The sequence below is a fragment of the Ambystoma mexicanum genome, chromosome 10 (assembly GCF_040938575.1).
Source record: "Ambystoma mexicanum isolate Mex_15411 chromosome 10, UKY_AmexF1_1, whole genome shotgun sequence".
Classification (NCBI taxonomy): domain Eukaryota; kingdom Metazoa; phylum Chordata; class Amphibia; order Caudata; family Ambystomatidae; genus Ambystoma; species Ambystoma mexicanum.
The window spans coordinates 1,675,414,096-1,675,437,688 of record NC_090932.1 but is presented as its reverse complement, the minus strand read 5'-3'; the positions used below and the strand labels follow the sequence as shown (position 1 = coordinate 1,675,437,688).

Sequence of the window (23,593 nt, the reverse complement as noted above, 5' to 3'; positions counted from 1 at the left end):
GCACACCTTCACGAAATTCTACTGCGTCGACCGGGATTCCAGGGAGGAGTCCAGGGTCGGCCAAGCAGTGCTGCGCAACCTGTTCGCCTGAGGTGAGCCTGGTGAGGAGGTAAGATGCTTAATGTTGAGTTGATGTGATGCTTAATGTTGAGCCTTTGCCACCTCCCGTGGTTGTGCATGTGTGTACTGCTATGTATTCTTTATTCATGAGCATGTGAATCCATGCCAGACCCCATGCTGGAGAAGGAACAAGTTATTTACCTGTAACTGTTGTTCTCCAGCATGGGTCTGGCATGGATTCACATGCGAACCCTCCCGCCTACCCCTCTGCGGCTCTTCACTTGGTCATACTGCCACTTCACGTGCTTCCAAATCTGAAGATGGCTGCCAGAGGCGGTGCTTAGGTAGAGGGCAGTCATTGGCTGTGGTCAGTATGACGCAGAGACCAGTGATTGGTTATTACTACGAAAGACAGATCAGAAACGAAACTGATACTGGTTTTTTCTTTACCGAGGATTCCCAGCCTGACGACGGGGAATATTCATGAGCATGTGAATCCATGCCAGACCCATGCTGGAGAACAACAGTTACAGGTAAGTAACTTGTTCCTTACCACCTCAGCATCATTCTGATAGCTCCATGGTGGCTAGCCATGCCATGGTTCTCTGAGCAGCTCAGCCTCTCGGACAGGCCCCCCCCCCATTAACCTTCCAACGGCCCCAGCAAATCTTCTGGTGCAACAGGGGTGCAGGGTCATCCACCCTGCGCCGCATAAGTTAGCCCTCACAGCGTGGTTCGCGAGCAGGTCACGCTAGGGCACCTCAGCCTCTCACAGGCTAATCTAGAGATCATACAGGATGCAAGCAGCAAGGCTACCAGGACCCAGTATAAGAGTAAGTGGATCAGGTTCTATCACTGGACATCCTCTAAGGAAATCGACCCCCTTTCATGTACGCTAGATGACGTGCTCTCCTGCTCTACACACCTTGCGCACTCTGGTGTGCAGGTGGACACTTGCCGCACTTATTTGGTGGCTATTAGGGCCTACATAAATTCAGAGGAAGTGTTTTCTTCCTCTGCCAACCTGATTGTCAAAAAGCATTTGACGGTTCTCACCAGACTCTACCCGCCCATCAAGAGGCCACACCCCTTGTGGGATCTCAATGTAGTGTTGGGCCCCCTGGAGCACAAACCATTTGAGCCAATCTCATCCGTGGACATCCGGCTGGTTGCCATTATGACGGCCTTGCTAGTTGGCCTCACTTCGGCTCGCAGGGTCAGCGGAATCCAGGCGCTAGTCGTCCCACAACCCTATACTACTTTTCACAAGGATAAGATAGTCCTGCGGACACACCCAGCGTTCCTACCTAAGGTACCTTCCGCTTTCCATCTAAATGAGGACATGGTGCTGCCTACGTTGTTTGATGAACCAAAGGACGACGCGCAGAGGGTTCTGCACTGCCTGTGTTAGGTATGTGCTAAAATTCTACTTAGATCGGACCAAGTGCTTCCCCAAGTCTGGCGCACTGTTTGTTACTTTGGGCATCCAAGGCCTCTATAGCACTTTGATGGTCTCGGCCATCAAGGAGGCATATGAGGGGCAGCATAAGCCACTTCGGGCTAACATGCATGCCCATGCGGTCAGAGAAAAGGCCACGGCCATCGCATTCCAATGGCAGTTCCCCTGGCAAGTCATAAGCAGGGCGGCCACCTCTTCGACTTTCTACAAGCATTACTGTTTGGACGCCGGCTCAAGATCAGATACTGCTTTCGACAGGCGGTTCTTAGAAACCTGTTTGCTTAAGGAGGGTCTCCTCTCCACCTTGTGGCTACACTCAGTTGTAATCAGCCATGCAGTATGGAGGATAGGGGACAGGACGTAAGAGTAATTATAAGTTACTCACCGTAGTGACCAACATACTTAGTCGCCTTTCCTCTATACGTCCCACCATCCTTCCTTCCCATCCACCCCCCTAATGAAACTGGTGTCATTGGGCAATGTTAACCTATTGTCGACGCCTCCATGGGGACTGAGGTTTGGCGCCGGAGGGCAGAGTCAGGGCAGCATATGCTCCCAGGGCCGCACCCCTGCGCGCCTCTAAATTTAAAGGGGAAGAGGGTTTTTCATTTGAAAAAGGTTCCGTCTCACATCCCTAGGAAGTAGGGGACGCCCATGCGGTATGGAGGAAAGGGTACTAAGGACTAAGAGTATGTTCTCTAGCATGGTTCTGACATGGATTCACATGCAAACCCTCCCTTCTGCCCCTCTGTGGCTCTTCTTGGTCATACTGCCACTTTACGTGCTACCAGAGGAGCGGCTTAGGGAGAGGGCAGTCATTGGCTGGAGCAGTACGGCCCAGAGCTCAGTGATTGGTTTATAGGAGAAAGACTGTTTATAAACAAAAGTGATAGTTGGTTCTTTTGCCGATGATTCCCGGCCTGACAGGAAATTTTCATGAGCATGTGAATCCATGCCAGACCCATGCTGGAGAACAGTTACAGGTAAGTAACTTGTTCCTTACTGTCAATTCAGGATCACCTTGTGAATGTTATTTGAGATGGATTGTTAAATTCTGCCAACAAGCTGTTTATCAAATCTTCGGGCTAATCTTCTCTCCTTGATCACTGTGATAAGGAATAGAAGTGGTTCTCTGTAGCTTGTGCACTTGATGGCACATCTAACGGTTATCTAATTACATTTCTTTTTTTGTCCAGTATTTAAGTTAATTGGGAGGAGACCATTAATTCCTTATTTGAAGGGTACTGGAATATTGCAGGTTCATTGTTACTTTTAAGTATTTTAATTTATTTTCTTGTATGAATATTTTTTAATTCTTTGAAATAAAGATAATTTGATCATTTCAATAATTTGGGTCGATAGGCTTCTGTACTAAGCAGTCTTTTTGGAAATGCTGTACTGAGATTTTGTTGCCTGGCTGGTTATTTCGAACGCTTGTGATGGTAAATTAGTTCATTGCTTGACAACTATGGCTTCTGTAGCCTCTTGTTTTCCCAATAACCTCAATTTTCATTTCTATTTTTTAGGGTTGAAGTGGAAGATAGAACAGAGGCCTACTTAAGGGCTCTAAAGCAAAGTGTTACTTCGGAGACTCAGATGGTATGTATTCATTTCTGTGCAGTGACTTCTTTTGGTCAATTACTGTACCCTTTACATTTTTCGAAATTTGACGAGCAGCAGCTAAACACAGCTCCTATATTTCCGGCTTCACCAAGTAGGTAGGAGATACCGATTGTGAACCAGGAGTGAGTACCGAGTACACTGCAATTCTAACTTGGACGAGATGCACACTTTTGTTTGCCCATTATGTTTATATGTATTTGGATTCTTCTTTATTAACATTCTCAAATACTAAAAGTTAATGTCACTTATCTGTGTCATGCTTGGCACCAGTTGCCCTGGGGAGCCAAAAGTAACTCCAAATTGCTGTTGGTCTCAACCAACCAGGCTCCTCCTAGACTAGAAGCAGGAGATGAATGGCTCCCAGCATTTTAGAAACGTGCCTCCTATAATCTCCTCCTTACCTCTCCCATTTGTTTGAGAACATCTCTATAAATTGATCTCCCTCCTCTTATAACATTGAAAAGGGGTAGCTTTAGTATCTGCTTTACCTGATCTGCTGACCCTGAGGACAAGCAGCAATGTAGGTATTAATGCCCCTTTTAATTGACCATGTTAGGCAAATTGTATGCAGTGCCCTTTGGGTGCACTACAACAACCCTGACCACCTGGTAATAGCAACCCAACCTTTGGTATAAGTCTTGTGATTCATCAGCCAGGCGTATCAAGAGGGGTCAATGTGAGCTGTAAGGGAGTTACACAGGGATTCACAGTGACAAGTATTCGAATATACTCTTACGCACAAGGTTTCTTGAGTAAACAGTTATTAATTTATTTAAGTCAGTTTCAATAAGCCTTCTTCAGAAGGGGCAATATAATAGTAGCACACAAATAAACTCCAATATACCCTTTCTTAATGTTTCTAAATCAGTAAGTACCCTTTAGGGATGGCACACTGAAACTTCCTACACCCTCAGGTGACTTAAGCAACTAAGAGACTGTGGACATTAATATACTATGGTTTGCATTTAGAATCAGACTTCAGAGTATGTCAAAGAAAAAGGTTATTAGGACAAAACAAGAGATCGCACAAATATTCAGAAAGTAGGTAAGTACTTTTGAATCCCCCCCAATGCACAGTTAGTTACACTTTTCCTGGAAGGAAGACCAAACACAATGTCAGAGGGAAGAATAGTCATTTAGGGAGCCAGGCTTGGCCAAAGTCAATTAAGCAAAATTCTAGGTGAGCTGAAGCACTTCTTAGAGTTGGGTAAAAGTCTTGCACAATGTTTTAGAAGTCTTTGTAGAAAAGAAGAAATCAAAAGCAGGGCTGCAAGTTGTTTAGTCTTGTGAAGTAAATGAGCTGTCGGCAACTCTACAGAAGCAACCACAACAAGTCTCAACTGAGGACAAGTGCAGTTACACAACAAGAGGTAAGTTCCGACTGTACAGTACCTTTGGTTAGAAAAAAGGGCGTTGGCTGCCTTCTGTTCCTGTGCAGCTCTGTATTCCTGGGCCTCAGTCGTGGGGACAAGAGGGAGGATGTCTGGAGGACTCCTGCACTGCAACGGGACGATCAGTGACGGATAAGGACCAACTTCTATTCAGTGGCACTTCGCGGTTTCAGCTCCTCGCATCTCAGCAAATAGCACCACTGCAGACTCTTGACTGTTAAGATGGGCTTTCCTTGCAACTGGGGTCCAGCACTCTTGAGGTGGCTCGGCCTCGGTCAGTCCTGCTTCCTAGGAGTCTGGTGGATCTTCCTGGAGCTCTTGGCCAACTTAAAAGCAACACACAATCTGGTGTTCCTCTCCCAGGTTATTCAGTTCCAGCATCAGCTGCAGTGGAATTTCAACCAGCTCCGAGAGGATATCCAGGTGGCTTACTTTGGAGTTGATTGGTCCCGCCAACTCAAGGCCAGAAGTAGTCCTTGCAGGTTTTCTCTAGTCTAAACGAAATCAGAGTTTTCAGCACAGCAGCAGGGCTTCACCGGGCAAACCAACGATCCAGGAATTGCAGCAGGCGTCATCTTAAAGTTCTTCGGATTCTTTCGTCCAGTGGTCGACTCTGCCTTCCAAGCCGAAAAGCCTTGCCTTTTATGTAGATTTCTCCCATTCATTCCGCTGCCAGACACCCTGGAGCCAGAGATGGGCTTCACTCGTGAATCCCACCACAGGCAAAACTAACAAAGGGACCAAACCTGGTTTGGCGCGCAGGGTAAATCTCAAGAAGGACCTTTCCACAAAGAAATGGCGAAAAAAGAAGACCGGGTCATTTTGACAAAAATGGCACCCTTGGGTGCTTTACTGCAGCTTTGAACGCAGCCAGCGGTAAAACCACACCACAGTAGTTAAAAGTAAACCACTGCCACCAGCCATTCATCAAGGAAAGGCTAACATGAACATGTTAGATGAGAAACTAGACAAATGGGATATTAAGTAACCCCTCCAGCACCCTATGGTAAGATAGTGTGTGCTGGGTCTAGAACGTTACAAATGTAAGTAAAGTCCATTTCACTTCACTGCTCTTGGTAACAGTTTATCCAAGAGAAGGTATTTAAACCTTTGGGAAGTCTGAAAGACTTCCCTGTGCCACTGCACTAAAGTTGCTGTGTGACACAATGTAAAAGATGATGCCTATGGAGTCTGTCAGACTCCACAACCAAAATGAAAGAAGTTCAAAATCACAAAATACATGAGAGTGGGGAGTAAAAAAGGGTCTCACTTTCTCCAGGTTTAAAATGAAAAGTCCTAAAATCCAGCAAAGTTTCTGGGGGTCTCTAAGGTAGAGAGGAATTGGCACATTTCTGAGAAGTTCACAGTGGTTATTACACATTCTCCACCATGGGGGGTAGGGGGTCTCTCATGGATTCACATGAATATTGCCAGTCAGGCCGGCAATCATCGGTAAAAAAAGTGCTATTGCTTCAAAAGATTTAATACTGCCTTTCACCCATTATCCAATCACTCAAGACTGGGTCATACCGCACCCATCCAATGATGGTTGTATCCCTGAGTACCTGCCCCCGGCGTCCATCTTCAGATTACTCCTACGTCCCGTCCCCTTTTCTCCATACTGTATGTGCGTCCCTCGCTAGGGACGGGAGACAGAACCTTTTTCACCAGAAAGAAATCTTCCCCCTTTATATTTGGGGGCGCGGCCCTGGGTGCATGCGCTCCCCTGACTCCACCCACCGGCGCCACTCCTCAGTCCTCTTTTCCGCATAGACTGGAACAGACCGCTTTCACCAGCGCTCCTGGGTTTGGTTTTGGCCTTGTAATTCGACACGCTCTTCCCGGGATACTGTCTTTTGTCTTATCAGGTACTCAGTCCTCTGGCGCCACACTACACTTAAACGCATGTCGAGCCTGCGAGGGCCCCTCTTCCCTACGTCCAACCCCCATGCTCTTTGCCTCTGCAGTCCTTGGCCCGAACACAGCTGGGAGGGTTGTACTGCGTGTGTCGCGTGATTTCACTGCATGCTCTGAAGAACAGGTTAGCTTGGTGGAGGGAGCTGTTCGAGAAGTCCCCTCCAGAGGACTTGAAGAACTTAGTCAGACATAAGTCAAGGCCCAAGGTAGGGCTGCTTTTTTCCATCGCACCCCGCAAGGGCGACTCCTTTCCCAGGAAACGCCAGAGCGGGAGTGACTGGTCAGGTTCTCACACCAGCACGTGTACCAAGACTCATTCAGCTACCGGCCACCAGGCCGAGGGTTCGCTAGATCCTTACGTAGACAGTGCTGAGGGACCGCAAGGTTCTTTTACCGGGTGTCCACCTGAGGGGTTACACCCTAGTACCGGTCAAATGCCTGAGGGGGCGCCTGTACGCAGCACTGCCTTTGACACAGCCGAGGGCAGCATGCCTACCAGGTCTTGTCCTGAGGTACAGGGTAGGCCTCCGGCTCCACCGCCAAAAGTCCAGGTGCAGGCTGGGCTCGGTGAGGCAAGCACCACGTGTCAGGCACGTGGCATGCAGCCCGACAAAATGGCTGCCACGCCAAACAAAATGCCCGCTCTTAAGACACCACCACTGCCGTTCGGTGAGCAGGTGGGAGATGGAGTGTCCATGTGGGACTTTTCTTTGCCAGGTACGCGGCCTACAGCTCTTCGGCGTCGCAGGGCAGATATACCACACATCCTGCCCGGCATAGTACACCCAGGCCTCCGCAGCCTCCTGCCACACTGTCAATACCACCTGCCACCCCACAAGCCTGTGAGAAATTCCTCACGCTTGTGAGGTCCCCTCAGATGGGTGCTATCATTTGGGATGTGATCATGGACATGCTGCCTCCAGTCCCAGGGCCTATAGATCTCCAGCATGGGGTCTGGCATTGATTCACATGCTCATGAATATTCCCGTTGTCAGGCCGGGAATCCTCGGTATAGAAAAAAATCAGTATCAGTTTCGTTTCTGATCTGTCTTTCTTAGTAGTAACCAATCACTGGTCTCTGGGTCATACTGCCCCCAGCCAATGACTGCCCTCTCCCTAAGCCCCGGCTCTGGCAGCCATCCTCAGATTTTTACCGCACGTTCAAGTGTTGGGAGTCCTCGTGCTGTAGCTCTCGACCTTTTGCTGCGTTTTCGTGCTTTTTCAGGAGTTTTTTCTCATTTTTCAGTTAAATAGAGCCTCAAGCGCCACCATTTCTACATCTGATCAACTGGGATCCGTTTCTGAGTTTTCTACGCCCCTCAAGGGTGAAGTTTTTGTCGAGTTACGCTTTTGGAGGATTCCAGAAGTTCCGAGGTCTACCCTGGACATGGCCCAGGAGATAGGAAGCTCGACGCCCGGGAAGCTGTTCAGGACCTGCCCTGGATGCCAGCTTCAGAATGTTTTCAAGGAGAACGAGCATTCGTTATGCCTCTACTGTCTCCATGAGGACAAGACGCTCACGGAGAACGACTGTATGTTTTATGGGAACATGTCGGAGCGGACCATGAAGGATCGCCACCGTCTCGCCGACTGGCTGGGAGGGAAGAGCCCGTCAGGCAAGAAGAAGAAAAAGAAGTCCGAGCGGTCTTCTAAGTCCTGTGAGGGCGCCCCGGCGACAGAGGCTCAACAAAAGGCTAAGCACCGTGAGTCCGTGGGCACCGGGAGCGCCGGACGGTCGGGCTCTTTGGCTGCCAGCAGGGCGCATCCTCCCCGGAGCCATCAACCACGAGCCAACGCTCTGGCTCGGGTAAGAGGAAGTCCGAGAACCCGGCAAAGCTTCTGGAGAGGCCCCGGTCGATCTCGAAGATTCCGGCAGAGGGGGGGCGAGGCTCGGACCCTCCCCCCAAGGTGAAGGCCCCAGGCGTCCAGAATGTGACGATGGCCTTAATTCACCCTGCTAAGACCTCGATTGAGGATGTCGCCGCGGCCCTGGCTCAGCCTGTGGAGGCTACACCAGTGAGGTGCCCTCAGGACCCAGAGGCTCCCTGCCATCGCGGAGGGAGTCGTCTTTCAGGCCCATTGAGAAGACCCCCACGAAGTCCTCGTTGGAAAAGGTGGGGGAGGGGCTGGTGGCCATCGTGGATACGGACACGACCTCTGAAGAAGAGCTCATCGAAGTCGTGGAAGAGGCCCAGCCCATCGGGAGGGATCCCGACGAGGGCGACGACGAGAGCGACAGTGTTGTTTCCGGCGCCGCAGGACACTTTGGCAGCCATTTTGTCAGCGATTCAGTCCTTATGCTCGGAGATGAGGACAAGGTTGCCCCTTCCCCCGACAGAGGTACCTGAGCCAGAGCCGACGGGGGAACCGGAGCCAGGACCTTCGGAGAGTCCACTGCATAAGAGGAGGACGCATCCTACGCCACCTCTCCCACCTCTGCGGCCTGCTCTGCCTTCCCCCCGGTCTACTACCCACGGGGATGATACAGGCACGGACACGGCTACAACAGGTACTGATGACGACGGAGGCGACGACGGGACGTGTCCCCAGTCGCCCCCTGCTCGGGCGTCCCCGCCCGACGAGATTGGATCCTTTCATGCCCTGATTTCCAGGGCATCCGAGCTTTTCCAGCTCTGCCCAGAAGAGAAGAAGAAAGAAGAGTTACTTTACCAACGGCGCGAGGCTAAAAGGAAGACTGTCCTCGCCGTACCGCTTCTTGATGACATCTGGGATGAGGGGCTCGCCCTCCTCAAGAACCCTGCCACGGCGCTGGCAAAGAGGGACCGGTACGAGAAGAAGTACCGGGTCCCAGACGCTGCCCCCTTGTGCCTTCGGGCACAACCTACCCCGGATTCGGTCGTCTCGGCGGCGGCAAAGAAGAAAGCTGGGGGGGCATCGGCCTCGACATCAACTTCCCCGCCGGACGGCGAGGGCAGGAAGTTGGACACGATGGGACGACGGATCATCTCATCCGCAGCGACGACTATCAAGGCGGCCAACGCCCTGGCTATCGTAGCCCGCTACGACCGGGAGTTTGTGGTTCAAAATCGCCCTTCTGTTAGACTTCCTTCCGGATGCCAAAAGGGCTGAGGCCCTTGAAATCTTACAGGAGGGTGAGATTGCTTCGGACCACGCCATCAGGGTGGCAACGGATATCGCCGACACCGGTTTCCGTCAGTTCTGCAACGGCGTTTGCTTGAGACGACGAGGATGGCTCAAGGCCACGGATTTCCGCCAGGACGTACAAGCCAAGGTTTTGGACATGCCCTTCGACGGGAACAACATGTTTGGGAAGGCGGTTGATGAGTCCCTTCAGGCCATCAAGACCTACACAGAGACTGCCCGGGCACTGGGAGTGCTCCAACGACGACGGCCGTCCTTTCGGGGCTCCGAGGCAGACAAGGTGCCTCCAAGGGATCCGGCAGTGGCTCCTCCACGTACCACCAAGCGGCAAGATCTTCGTCCCAGGAAGCCTACAGGGGACGCGGTAAGCCAGGTGGTGCCCGTCGTCGTCGACAGGGAGGTCAAGGAGGCAAAGCGGCCTCCAAACAAGATTGAACCGACCGTGGGGGTCGGGCCCCCACTGAAGCACCCCGGTGGGAGGCCGGCTGGCGAGGTTCGTCAGCGTGTGGGAGTCCATCTCTACCGACCGTTGGGTGCTGGACACCCTGGCCCAAGGGCACGCCCTCGAGTTTCAGAAGAAGTGCCCTCGCGTTCGACCCGTGGCCAGGAAGGAAAATCGCGTCCCTCAACTACTGTTGAAAGTAAGGGCGATGCTCAAGAAGGGTGCCATCGAGCTCGTCCCAAAGAGGCTTCGGGGCTCCGGAGTTTACTCAAGGTACTTCCTCGTAAAAAAGAAGACAGGATGATGGCGCCCCATCCTGGACCTACGACGACTGAACAAGTACATCAAGGCGCAGAAGTTCCGTATGGTCACCCTCCAGCACGTGCTGGGACAGCTGGAGGAGGGCGATTTCCTGTCGTCGTTGGACTTGGAGGATGCGTACTTCTACATCCCCGTTCTAAAAAGACACTGAAAGTTCCTCAGGTACGTGGTCCAAGGGCGGCACTACCAGTTCAAGGCCCTCCCGTTCGGATTGAAGTCGGCACCCAGGGTGTTCAAGTGCCTCGCACCGGTGGCGGCGCGGCTGCGCCTACAGGGGAGCCACGTCTACCCCTACCTGGACGACTGGCTCATCCGGGCAGGGACGAGGGAGCTCGCCGTGGAGCACACTGCGAAGACCGTCCAGCTGCTCACGGACCTGGGATTCTCCATCAACTTTCCAAAATCCCACCTGGTTCCGTCGCAAGGTGCCCTGTTTCTGGGAGCCAAGCTCGACACAGTGGCGCGGCTGGCCTCGCCGTCGGAGGAAAGGACCAGGACCATTCTGGGCAAGGTGCAGCGTCTGCGGCCAGACATAGCCAGGGTAAGATCTATCAAGTCCCTCCTCGGGATGATGTCCTCCTGCATTTATCTGGTGCTCCTTTGCAGGCTTCGGATGAGACCCTTACAAGAGTTCCTCTACACCCGCTGGGTCCAGTCGACGGGCAGCTTCGAGGACAGGATCCCTCTCAACGAGACGTTCCGTCGGGCGATCCGGTGGTGGGGTACCCGCTCCCATCTGTCGGCAGGCACGGAATTTTAGATCCCAGCTCACCAGGTGATGGTGACGACGGACGCCTCCCTGGAAGGTTGGGGAGCGCACTCCGGAGATGTTCACGCGAGAGGCCTTTGGCTCCCGGAGGAGAAGTCACTCCACATCAACATTTTGGAGCTCCGTGCAGTGTTCTAGGCCCTCAGGTCCTTTCTCCCGTCCCTCAAGGGCAAGGTGGTGAGGATCTTCACCGACAACACCACCACGATGTTCTACATCCGAAAGCAGGGCGGAACCAGGTCCCCGGCCCTATCCAAGGAAGTCCAGGATCTGTGGCATTGGCCCGTCGCCCAACGGATGTTTCTGGTGCCTCTTCATCTGGCAGGAATAAAACACACGATCGCCGACTCACTCAGCAGGGAGCTGCGCTCGTGCCACGAGTGGGAACTACGCAAAGATCAAGTGGATTGACTCTTCCGACGGTGGGGCGAACCCCAAATCGTTCTCTTCGCGACGGCGACGAATTCCAAGTGCCGGAGGTTCGCCAGCAGGTTCCCCCCTGTCAAGACCGGTGGGGGGGTCTGTACTTCCACTCTCTATATGGTAGAGGAGAGACACAGAGGACCCCAGCCAAGATTCTCGATTATGGTAGCTATGGACGAGCAATCAAGGCCTAGCTTCTCAGGAGGTGATGCAGGCTGATTCTTAAGTACAGTGTATCCCCAAGCCCCCACAAAGGAATGTCCACACACTGCATTACTGAAAACACAGTCTTTATATAATTAATATTCAAGGGTTATGTACACTTATCACAACAACGCACTTTGTGCTCAGGAAAACCAATAATGATAAATATCTACAATTCTAAAGTGGTACCACTAATATTAGACCTCATAACAGTGCATTCACAATACTGTAGAAATGGCACGCAGATCAATAAGAAGGAAACCAGCAATAGAGAGAGGAGAGATACTAGAGGGTTGAAACAATAGGCAGAAGACTGGCCCTTGCTACTGGACACAGTTCTGTGTGGAGATCCCCCCACCTGGGCAACCTGTAAAAGAAGGAGATATAACACCAGCCCAGTCCATATATTGTTCAATAGTCTTATTCTCTCCTCCAATGTTTTTACCCCCCCAATGTACCTGGTGGAGTCGAGACCTTCGAAGAGGCGTCGACGGATCCTTCTTGAGCGACCCCCTTTCAAGCGGGAGTCACGGATCGTCGACAGGCGTTGAGAAACGTCGAAGGCCTCGGGTTTCGGCGACGGGGAATCGACGGCCCTTCTTGAATGCCTTCCCTTTCAAGCGGGAGGCACGGGGCGTCGAACGTCCGTCGACAAACGAGGTAGAACGATGTCGAAGAGGCGGCAGCTTCGTCCGAGCGGTGCTCGTCGGCGTCCTGCAAGGCGGAGGTGTGCGGGGCACCTCGATGACAATAGTTCTGGACCGCAAAGATTGTAGAGACGGAAGCCCAGCAAGGGCGTCGGGTCGTCCGAGTCTTTGAGGTCGTGAGGTGGCGGGAAACCCACCGGCGGATTCTCCTCGGCGCGTTGGTCGTTCTCGACTTTCTCCGGCAGGATAAGCGGTCGACGATGCGGTCGAGGGAGTCCTTCGATTGAATGTTCTTAGGCAAAGGAGCGGACGGCTCCGGTCGTCGGTGGCACGGCGTCAAGTGGTTCCCACGGCTGGGCATCACAACTTCGACGGGCCTCCAGCGGTTACACAAACCTGCGAACCCTGGTCGACGGCAATGGACTTCGACGGCGTCGATGTCCGGGTGCTTCACTTCGAGCTCCTAGGCGGTCCCGTCTCGGGTCGGCAGCCTTTCGAGGGTCTGACTTCCAGGGCGCTTCGGCGAAGATGTAGCGGTGCTCGATGTTCCCTCGGAGCACGGGAAGAGGGCGCCTTACCAGGTCCTCTCTCGGATCAGTCCTCGACGAACACGACAGCCTTCGGATCTGTCGAAGCAAATGCCACAGCAAGTCTTCTTCTTCCAGCTGGACGTCGAGGATCAGCAGTTCCAGTTACTCTTGAGTGGAGACTCAGCTTCTGAACTTCTTGCTGTTTCTGAACTTCTTGCTGTTTCTGAACTTCTTGCTGTTTCTGAACTTCTTGCTGTTTCTGAACTTCTTGCTGTTTCTGAACAATTTCCAGTGGTGAGAGGTCCCCAGATATACTATTCTGACTCTCATCCACGCTGCTGGCACGCGCACAGCAGCCAATCACACAGAAGGGCATTCATGCAGTCAGTCAGCCAATCAGGCACGCAGTGCATTCCGGCCACACTCCTCCCTTTCAGACACTCACAACAAGGAATGTGGATTGGGACAAGTACCCAGCCATTCAACACTACACACTGCATTCAGGCCAGTTTCGGGCAGGGCTGTCTCAGTCTTTGTCTCACATGCCAGAAACCAGACAACCACAACAAGGAGGGTATATTGGTCACTCACTCCATTCACCCAGGTCCCACCCACAGGAGGTACCCACAACATACAGTGAATGGGAAGGCTCCAGTTAGTCTAGCTGGGCCTTCACAACAACACCATATATGGAACTTCCACCCAACAGCCAGTCAGGGGGAAGGGACAGAGTCAGGGCTTCCCAGGACCTTGGGAAAACAAGGTAACAGGCAATAGAAAGCAAGAGGCCACAGGGGCCATCTTGTTTCCTATCAGGAATCAACTGATTCCAATGGCAGGGCCTGGGTATCCCAAAATGGAGGACACCCGGAGCACCTGTCGAATTCAGCACGGAGCTGCCACCAGCCCATACCCTGCTCTGTGGGCCACCCACAGGTGCCCAAAAACATACACTAGGGGCACAGGGTTGTACCCCTACCCATGGGTGCCATAAGGGTATCCCATGGGTCTGTTCACCAAACCAAAAGAGAGCTGCACTGCCAGGAGTCCCACATGGACTCCTGGGCAGAAAACATGACAGAACACATGATAAAAACAGAAGGACAAGGATTCAGAGGCCCTGTCCCTCAGATGCATTTCCAGCATCACACCCCCAGCCGAGGAGCATGGGCGATGCTTTCTCGTTCCCCTGGGATGGCCTATTTCTTTATGCATTCCCTCCGCTGCCGTTGTTGCTCCGGCTCATCAACCAGCTCAAGAGGTCCCGGTGCAGGATGATCCTCGTCGCACTGGCGTGGCCGAGACAGATCTGGTTCCCGGACCTTCTGGACTTGTCAATGTCCACACCAGTCAAGCTGCCGACGGACGCAGACCTTCTCTCCAGAGAAGGAGGCGCCATTCTTCACCACAACCCAGAGTCGCTGAACTTGCAGGCCTGGCTCCTGCTGCACTAGAGTTTGAAGGGTACGACATGCCGGCCAACTGCAGAGAGGTTCTTGCAAAGGCCAGGGTGTCCTAAACTCTCGTGCTACGGACATAAATGAGGTTCTCTGTCTGGTGCCGTGCATAGAAGATTAACCCTCTGCGGATTACGGCCCCTCAAGTTCTGCCGTACCTACTGTCGCTGGCCAAAGCTGGACTGGCTCACGCCTCCATCAAAATACATCTGGCTGCAATCTCCCGATATACCAGGACTACGGGACGGGCGTCCTTGTGGTCTCATCGCCTGGTGAAAGAATTCATGAAGGGACTATTCCGATCATTTCCGCCGGTGAAGGCTCCTGCCCCGGCGTGGGAGCTTAATGTGGTGCTGACCAGGCTCATGGGGGCCCCATTCGAGCCTATGCATCCTGTCATGGAAGACAGCTTTCCTCGTGGCCATCACCTCCGCATGACAAGTGGGAGAGATCCAGGCCCTATCTTGCAAGCCTCCATACTTGACTTTTCATGACACTAGGGTGGTGCTGAGGACGCACCCCTCCTTTATGCCCAAGGTGCCGTCGGACTTCCACCTCAATGAGCCCTTGGTGTTGCCAGTTTTCTTCCCGTCGCCTTCGTCGCCGGCCGAGAGGACTTTGCACTCGCTGGATGTAGCTAGAGCGCTGAAGTTCTATGTGGACCGCACAAAGAGTTTTCAGAAGACGTCACAGCTGTTTGTGAACTTTGGGACTGTGAATCAAGGGAAGGCTCTCTTGAAGACTTCCATTTCCAGATGGCTCTCCGGCTGCATCATGCACTGTCACCGTTTGGCAAACCGACCGCTGCCCGGCCGTCCGAGAGCCCATTCGACCAGAGCGATCGCAGCTACCACGGCGTTCCTGTCTGGTGTGCCCCTGCTAGACATCTGCAGGGCTGCGACGTGGAGGTCGACGCACACCTTCACAAGATTCTACTGCGTCGATCGGGACTCCAGGGAGGAGTCCAGGGTCGGCCAAGCAGTGCTGCGCAACCTGTTTGCCTAAGGTGAGCCTGGTGAGGAGGTAAGAGATGCTATGTTGAGTTGTTGTATTGCTTAATGTTGAGCCTGTTGCCACCTCCCGTGGTTGTGCATGTGTGTACTGCTATGTATTCTCTTATTCATGAGCATGTGAATCCATGCCAGACCCCATGCTGGAGAAGGAACAAGTTACTTACCTGTAACTGTTGTTCTCCAGCATGGGTCTGGCATGGATTCACATGCAAACCCTCCCGCCTACCCCTCTGCGGCTCTTCACTTGGTCATACTGCCACTTCACGTGCTACCAAATCTGAGGATGGCTGCCAGAGGCAGGGCTTAGGGAGAGGGCAGTCATTGGCTGGGGGCAGTATGACCCAGAGACCAGTGATTAGTTACTACTAAGAAAGACCGATCAGAAACGAAACTGATACTGATTTTTTTCTATACCGAGGATTCCCGGCCTGACGACGGGGAATATTCATGAGCATGTGAATCCATGCCAGGCCCATGCTGGAGAACAACAGTTACAGGTAAGTAACTTGTTCCATAGGCAACTTTTCTTCCGTAACCAGACCAGAAGATAGTGCAGAGCCATAGACTGTCTTGACTGACTCGGGTACTGCTTTAGTGGTCATAGGTATAGTTGACTGTCTGGCAAAAGTGATATCAATGTAGCTATTAGTTGCACCAGAGTCTATCATAGCCTGGGTCTAAACAGTGGTGTCGCTAAACACAAGGACACTGTTACTGCAATGGAAGCATTTAAAGACAAAGAGGAGTCCGTTTTGGTACTCTGCAAAGGGACCCCCACTATTGCCGAGCTCTGCCGTTTGCCGGCTTTTTTGCCGGTTTTTTAGGACAATCCAGTAAATGTTCCGCAGAGCCACAGTACATGCATAGGTTATTCTTGCGACGGTTTTCTCGCTCAGCGGCGGATAAATTACCCCGAATAGTCCCTATTTGCATGGGTTCAGGTCTGTTCGAGGCGGTCTGAGTAACTCCAGGTAGGTTTGGAACGGACAGGAACGGTTTCTTTTCGTCCTTTCTGGCGGATCTCCGAGCATCGATCTGGAAAACTAGAACGAGCATTTCCATGTATCCTGATGGCACGACAGGGACTGTTGACAAGGCGTCTTTCAATTCCTCGGACAGCCCTTTATAGAAGACCGCAGTCGTCTTATCTTCCGGCCACTGTGTTTCAGCTGTCAATTGATTGAAACGTGCAAGATAGGCCACTAGTGGTTGGCTACCTTGTAGATTCGAGTTCTAAATCGGTTGCCTTAGTGGCATACCTCATGTCAAAGACCTTACTCATTGCTGAGAGCAATTCGTCGCAGTCATATAACAAATGGGCTGTTGGTCTCCAGCAAAGGGTTCGCCCAGGCTGCTGCCGTGCCCCCCAAATGCAACAATACAAAAGCTGCTTTGGTTGTCAAATCCAGAAATGAACCGGGTCTACACAAAGTGGAGACGACACTGATTAACAAAAGTGCGGTAGGTCTTGGGGTCTCCCGTAAACCTTTCGGGTGGAGCCAGAGGGAATTGTGTTGGCATTAGCACCTGAACGGATTCCCTTTGAGGTGCAGACAGACCTGAACCGGAAGCAATTGGTTCTGGGGTAATGGCGTCTTGCATTACGTCCATACGATGGCGCATGGCATCCTGTGCTGTGATCATTTCCTGTCTCAAATCCGCCACCAATTGGGTGAGGACAGTCAGGGGATCGGAACCCTCCATCATGGCTTCGGATTCTGTTATAACCTGGTTTGTGATAATGAAACAACAGATACAGAAGGAATGTCTAAGGTTCACTTAAAGGATACAAACTGATAGTTGCAAAGGATACACACTGTCTTCTCCCATCTACTGTTGTCAGAGGTAGAACATAGTGTCTCAAGTCTAACCTAACCTAAACACAGTCAAAGAGAGCTATTAGTGAGAAGGGCAGGAGTGGACCAAGAATCACCAGGCTGTCGATAGAGAGTGGATTTATTAGATAGCTATTGGTACAAAAGGACAGTAAGAACCTATGTTAAATACCTGTGGCTGTACATCCAGGTTAGTGTAAGTCCCAACAATGTCCGATGAATCCAAGGAGAGAACGACGACAAGGAAAGGGTAGTGAGGAATTTAACCCGGGCGGAACGAGGGCCGCACTAGAGTCTGGTTGGTGGACACAGGTAAGCGTCCAAGGTTCTGTGCACTTTGTAGTAGGAGGAAAAGAAAATCTTGATCCAGGAAGACAAACCCTTTACAATAGTTGAAGGTCCAGTTGAGTCCTGATCAGGAGTGAATACAGAGACTGTCAGACTAAACTCTCCTGCAAGTAGGATGGGATTTAGCAGAGCATGTATATCCAGAATGGAAATAAATGTCTGCGGAGAATGACAGAGTAATGAGGTTAATAGTATTGCCGAATTGGATGGATATGGAGTGGAACTCTGCTGGGTGTTGATTGCAGTCCGTGGAAATTGCTATGTCACGTAGGAACGTGGCGGGACTCCGTCTTGGAACGAAGCAACAGGTTGAAGAGCGTCGCGTAGGAACGCGACAGGGCTCCGTATTGGAACTAGATAACGTTAGTAGAAAGCTGTGTAAGAACGCGGAAGAAAGGAGTAGCTCTGAGACGAGCTGGGAGGTTGCCTGAAACTGCGTAGGAACGCGGGGAAAGGCAACCGCTTCTTGCGATGAAAAGAAGAGCGGCTGCGAAGAACAGCAGAAGCAAGCTCCGGAACGCAGATACCAATAAACGATCAGAAGCGCAGCTGTAAGGCATCAGCCTCGTTAAATGTCAGCTGACGTGCACCAGACCAACACAATGACGCGTACGTTGGTCATGTGACGCGAACTCTCTCAGTAGCGTCTCCCGGCCAATTTCCATTGAGTATAGAACGGCCTGGCCATTCTGAAGGCTGAGGATGCCGGGAAATAGGAGCGTTTGGGGTGAGTAACGGATCCTGAGGTGGCAGGCATGACAACAAGGCCTACTAGACAATGCTACACCAACCAACTCCGTTTACAGCGCATCAAAAAAGCTAAAGCAGGACGAATAAGCTTCCCTTATATTTCCCCTAAGCTTTGGAATGCGCTCCCCACTGCACTCAAAACGGAAACGTCTCTCTATGCCTTCGGGAAAAATCTTAAAACGGCCCTCTTAAACTATCTGCACCACGCATTGTCTGTAAATTACCGATACCAGCATACCATGTAGTCCTAGTATGTTCGTCTGTCTTTTTTTAATGTAACTAAGCCATGATCATGTCCTGTATGTAACCAAACCATGAGCACCCACTGTAACGAGCGCTACGATGCCCTCAGGCTGCTGTGCGCTTAACAAATTTGAATAAATAATAAATTATGAGCGCTTGGCTCGCTCCTAAATCAGATGTATAATGAATGAACAGCGTCGCTGCCAAGGGCAGCCCTGTTTTAGGCCGTTATTGGTGGAATAATAGATTTCATCACGGTGTCTTGAGATAACATTATCCATAACGAGGTCTGAGAATATAAAGCATTTATGGGTACTATGATGTCTTTCGGGCATTTCCACGCTGTCAGCTTTTCCCATAGTTTCTGACGATTAACCATATCAAAGGCTAATTGTAGCTCTACAGAGATTGCATATGTGTTGGTCTTATTCCTCACAGCCTCTTGTTTTAGACAATTTAGAAGTAATACATTCACATTTGTGCCAACGTTCTTCGTTTAACCTGTTTGAGAGTCTTGTACAAATACACTTTCTGGGTGACAAAAACGCCCTCCCCCTTTAGGATAGGGCTTAAAGAACGAACTTGCCACGGGTCTCCCCCCTGCGACAATGTCAAGTTCAGTTGCAAACAAATCTGTTAAAGCTGTGCTCCGGAGGTTATATGACCGAGACATCATTTTTAACAAGACCCTACAGCCCAGATCGACTCCTGCACACAGTCAAGGCCAGTTCAATGACTCAAATGGGACTTACTTCTGTGTTGGAGTGGATGGACTCTAATCTATTGTCCGCTGCGATCCGCAACAACTGAAGACTTAGTGCGGACTTTGCGCGTTGTTTATAAGCTGGAGCTACGAGTAGAGGGCGCTGTGCGTCGACTTGATCAAGTCGATGTCCCTCGGAGGTCTCCGTACTGACGTCGACGTCATCACTGGTATAAATGGCGCACGCAGCGCCCGTTGTTCAGTTCCATTTTTCTTCGCTTCACAGCTTCTGTAACGGAAAGCTTGGTTCCATATGATTCTTGGAATTTCTTTGAGTTTCCGGTAGAAAAAACATCCTTTGTGTTTTCGGCGAGCTGGCTTCCTCATCGGTTCTGTCACCTCCTTGGTCTGGAATTAAAAAGTGCATGTGGGACCCGCACAGCACCACCTGTGGTGTCTAGGGGCACAACATGAATGTTCGGAGTGCAACGAATGTATGTCGATGACGGGCAAAGCCTTGTGGGAGCGCAGAGGGGAGTTGGAGATAGGTAGGCCTCTAAAATCTATTATCCTGTCCAAAGGTTAATCTTCTGATGAGTCGAGACCTTTGTCTCCCTGTCATAGAAAACATAAATGTTCCCGATCGTGAAGTGGGTCGCATCATTCCTCGTCTTCGAGGCATGTCAAAAAGAGGCACCATAGATCGCCGTCCACTTCCTCATCTAGTTCACCCGAAAGGGTTGTTTGTCCCTCCAAGAGTATGATGGTGTTCGAGAATGCAGCCTTGCCCCCCCTCAAACACCTAGAGGCTATACTCCAGACAAAACACCTGGGAAGAACAGAAGCCGGGAGTGCTCAACCCCAGCTGTGGAAACTCCTCGAGCGATCTAATCCCTTGACTCGAGAGAAAGCCTCTGTGATGCACAAATAATTGTCATCATCGATGCTGAAAGAAACCATACGGCAAGCCCGAAGAGTGCCTCATAGGCACCAAAAACCGAAGGAGAAACCATTGACGCCTGGAGTGTCTACCTCCTTGACGCCGTGTATAACAATTACCTCGACACCATTATCGAAGACCTCGACGTTTGTGTCGAAGTCATCGACTACGTGGAAACCTTCAAAGCCGTCGACGTCAGCTCCCATTATGACATCCATAGCGCCGCCTTCTTTTGAGAGGATTTATACACCTCAATCTCGTTAAGGGTATTTTAAAACTTTCTTCAATTTGAGCATGCTGAGCACTCATCTGATGAGGCAATACCATTGGATCTCGAATATGGGACACCTTCTGTTCCAGAGAAACTCATATCAGAAGAGTCTCGGATAAAGAACCTACAGTACTCTCTACATGAAGCAAGGGGCATTGAACGTTCCCCTGAAGTTGAATTTGGTAGGGCAGATCCAGGAGATCATGCCGAAGGCAACTATAGACAACTCATGACTAGAGTAATGGAATACATAGGATGGTCCAGGCCCACACCTTTTTTGAACCGGATGATTTAAAGGACATACTGGATAAAGGACCACAGGAAGACCCTATTGTCCCATTCCATAAGGCTCTGCAGAGGAGGGTAGCTTCCAACTGGGAAACACCTGAGGTTGTCTCGGCAGTGAAGAGACTAACCGCCAAATACAGAGCTTCAACTTTTGACCCACTGTACCTTTCGAAACATCTGACACCAGAAAGCATGGTAGTACAGGCAGCTACCTCTTCTGGCAAACAAAATGCCTATCCCACAATACCACAAGATGGGGATGACCAAAAATAGGATGCCATGGCCAAGACGGTTTTCTTGGCTGGTAGTATGGTGTTAAAATCTGCTAATGCTACATGCACGCTGGCGAGATTCCGGATCCACTCCTTATGCAGGAGATTTTAACCCTGCTAGAGAAAGGTGCTATAGAACCAGTACATGTAGCGGAAAGGAACAAGGGTTGGTACTCAACTTATTTTCTAATTCCAATGAAGGACTAAGAAGTGAGACCCATCTTGGACTTAAGAGACTTGAACAAGTTCCTCAGGAAGGACAGGTTGAAGATGGTTACCCTTTCTCAGAACCTTCAAGCCCTCCAGCTTCAGGATTGGTTGGTATCATTGGACCGCCAGGATGCTATGTGGCTGCGAGACTCAGGAGAGGGGGGATTCACAACTACCCTTATCTGGATGACTGGCTAATCAGGGCCAGTTCCACAGAACAAGCCTTAGTTCATCTTGGCTATACTTGCCACTCCTTCCACGGGCTAGGCATCTCCCTCAACTTCCAAGAAGTCCCAAATGATCACAAAGACGTCAGTTCATCGGAGCAATCCTGGATGCAGCCCTGGGAAAAGCCTTTCCACCAGAGGTGAGGGCTCAAGGCAGTCTGCAGATGGTGACAAAATTCCAGAATGCCCAACATCTTCCGCCCTTCGACTTTCTGAGGTTGCTCAGTTTCATGGTATTCTGCATTTTTCTAGTGCCAGAGGTTTGTGGTGTGCCTGTCAGGATAACCTCTTGAACGGAGAACCTTTTTGGCAACCGGGCCCAGACATAACAGTAGTGACGGACGCCTCACTCACTGAGTCGTTGGTATCAATCTTCTAGAGCAGAGGGCAATCAGACTAGCGCTGAAGGCCTTCGTGCCATCTGTACGGGGAAAGAATGTCCTGATATTGACGGATAATACAGTGGCCATGTACTGCCTCAACAAAAGAGGTGGTGTAGGGTCACTACCACTGTGCAGAGAGGCAATGCAGCTCTGGGCATTACAAGAACGAAGCTCTCTATCGGCAGTTCACCTAGCCGGAGAGAAGAACACAACGGCGGATGCTCTGAGCAGGCAGAGCACAGTCTCCCACAAGTGGGAACTAGCTCAGGAAGTCCTTCAAGAGATCTTCCCCCTTTGGGGAACTATTCAAGTGGATCTGTTCACTACAGGTACCACATGGGAATGCGAACTGTACTGCTCAAGGGAATTTCCCCCAAGAGGAGCTCTAGGAGACACGTTTGTGGTGGATTGGGAATATCGACTTCTTAACACTTGTCCTCCAGTCCCTGTTATTCCTCACGTAATAAGGAGGTTGAGAAAGTTCAGGAAATCCATGATCCTAATTGCCCCGGATTGGGCCAGGAGGGCGTGGTACTCGGACTTTCTGGACATGTCCATCTGTCCTCCGATTTGTCTTCAACTAAGAGGTGTAAAGACTGGAGGGGGTGTCTGTACTCCTGCTCTCTATATGCTAGAGGAGAGGCACAGAAGACCCCAGGCAAGATTCTCTATATTGGTTAAAGGTGGCGAGCAATCCAGGCCTAGCTTCTCAGGAGGTGATGCGGGCTGGTTCTTAAGTTTCTCCAGCATGGGGTCTGGCATGGATTCACATGCTCATGAATATTCCCCGTCGTCAGGCTGGGAATCCTCGGTAAAGAAAAAACCAGTATCAGTTTCGTTTCTGATCTGTCTTTCGTAGTAATAACCAATCACTGGTCTCTGCGTCATACTGACCACAGCCAATGACTGCCCTCTACCTAAGCACCGCCTCTTGCAGCCATCTTCAGATTTTTGCCACACGTTCATGTGTTGGGATCCTCGTGCTATTGCTCTCGAGCGTTAGTGCTATTTTTTCACGTTTTTTCTCAAAAACTTCGTTTTTTCGGTCAAAAGAGCCTCAAGCTCCACCGATTCGCCATCCGATCAACGGGGACCCGTGTCGGATTCGTCTGCGCCCCTCAAGGGTGAAGATTTCGTCGAGCTACGCTTTTGGAGGACTCCAGAAGTTTCTCAGGCCCGGTCATGGCCCAGGAGAAGGGGAGCTCGACGCCCGGAAAGCTGTTCAGGGTCTGCCCTGGATGCCAGCTGCAGAACGTCTTCAAGGAGGACGAACACTCTTTTTGTCTTTACTGCCTACATGAGGACAAGACGCACGTGGAGAAGGACTGTGCGTGTTGCGGCAACATGTCGGAGCGGACCATGAAGGACCGCCATCAACGTCTCGCCAACTGGCTGGAAGGGAAGAGCCCGTCCGGCGAGAAGAAGAGGAAGAAAGCCGAGCGGTCTTCTAAGACCTTTGAGGACGCCCCGGCGACGGGGGTCCAACATAAGGCCAAGCACCGCGAGTCCGCTGGCACCGGGAGCGCCGAACGGTCGGGCTCTACGGGCGCCAGGCAGGGCGCACCCTCCCCGGCACCATCAACCACGAGCCAACGCTCTGGGTCGGGTAAGAGGAAGGCCGAGCACCCGGCGAAGCTCCTGGAGAGGCCCCGGTCGAGCTCGAAGGCGGAGGGGGAGCGAGGCAGTGTCCCCCCCCCTCAAGGATAAGGCGGTGAGCGCACCTAAGGTGGTGAAGGCCTTAATC

General features: G+C 51.4%; 1 protein-coding gene across 1 annotated transcript in view; it reads left to right on the top strand.

Moving 5' to 3' along the window:
• PIWIL1 (piwi like RNA-mediated gene silencing 1) overlaps positions 1 to 23,593 on the top strand; it is a 1,334,367-nt gene that overhangs the window by 978,936 nt on the left and 331,838 nt on the right. Inside the window, exon 14 of the mRNA XM_069620111.1 lies at positions 3,046 to 3,118. Within this exon, the coding sequence (XP_069476212.1) occupies positions 3,046 to 3,118 (73 nt within the window). The remainder of the gene's footprint in view (positions 1 to 3,045; positions 3,119 to 23,593) is intronic.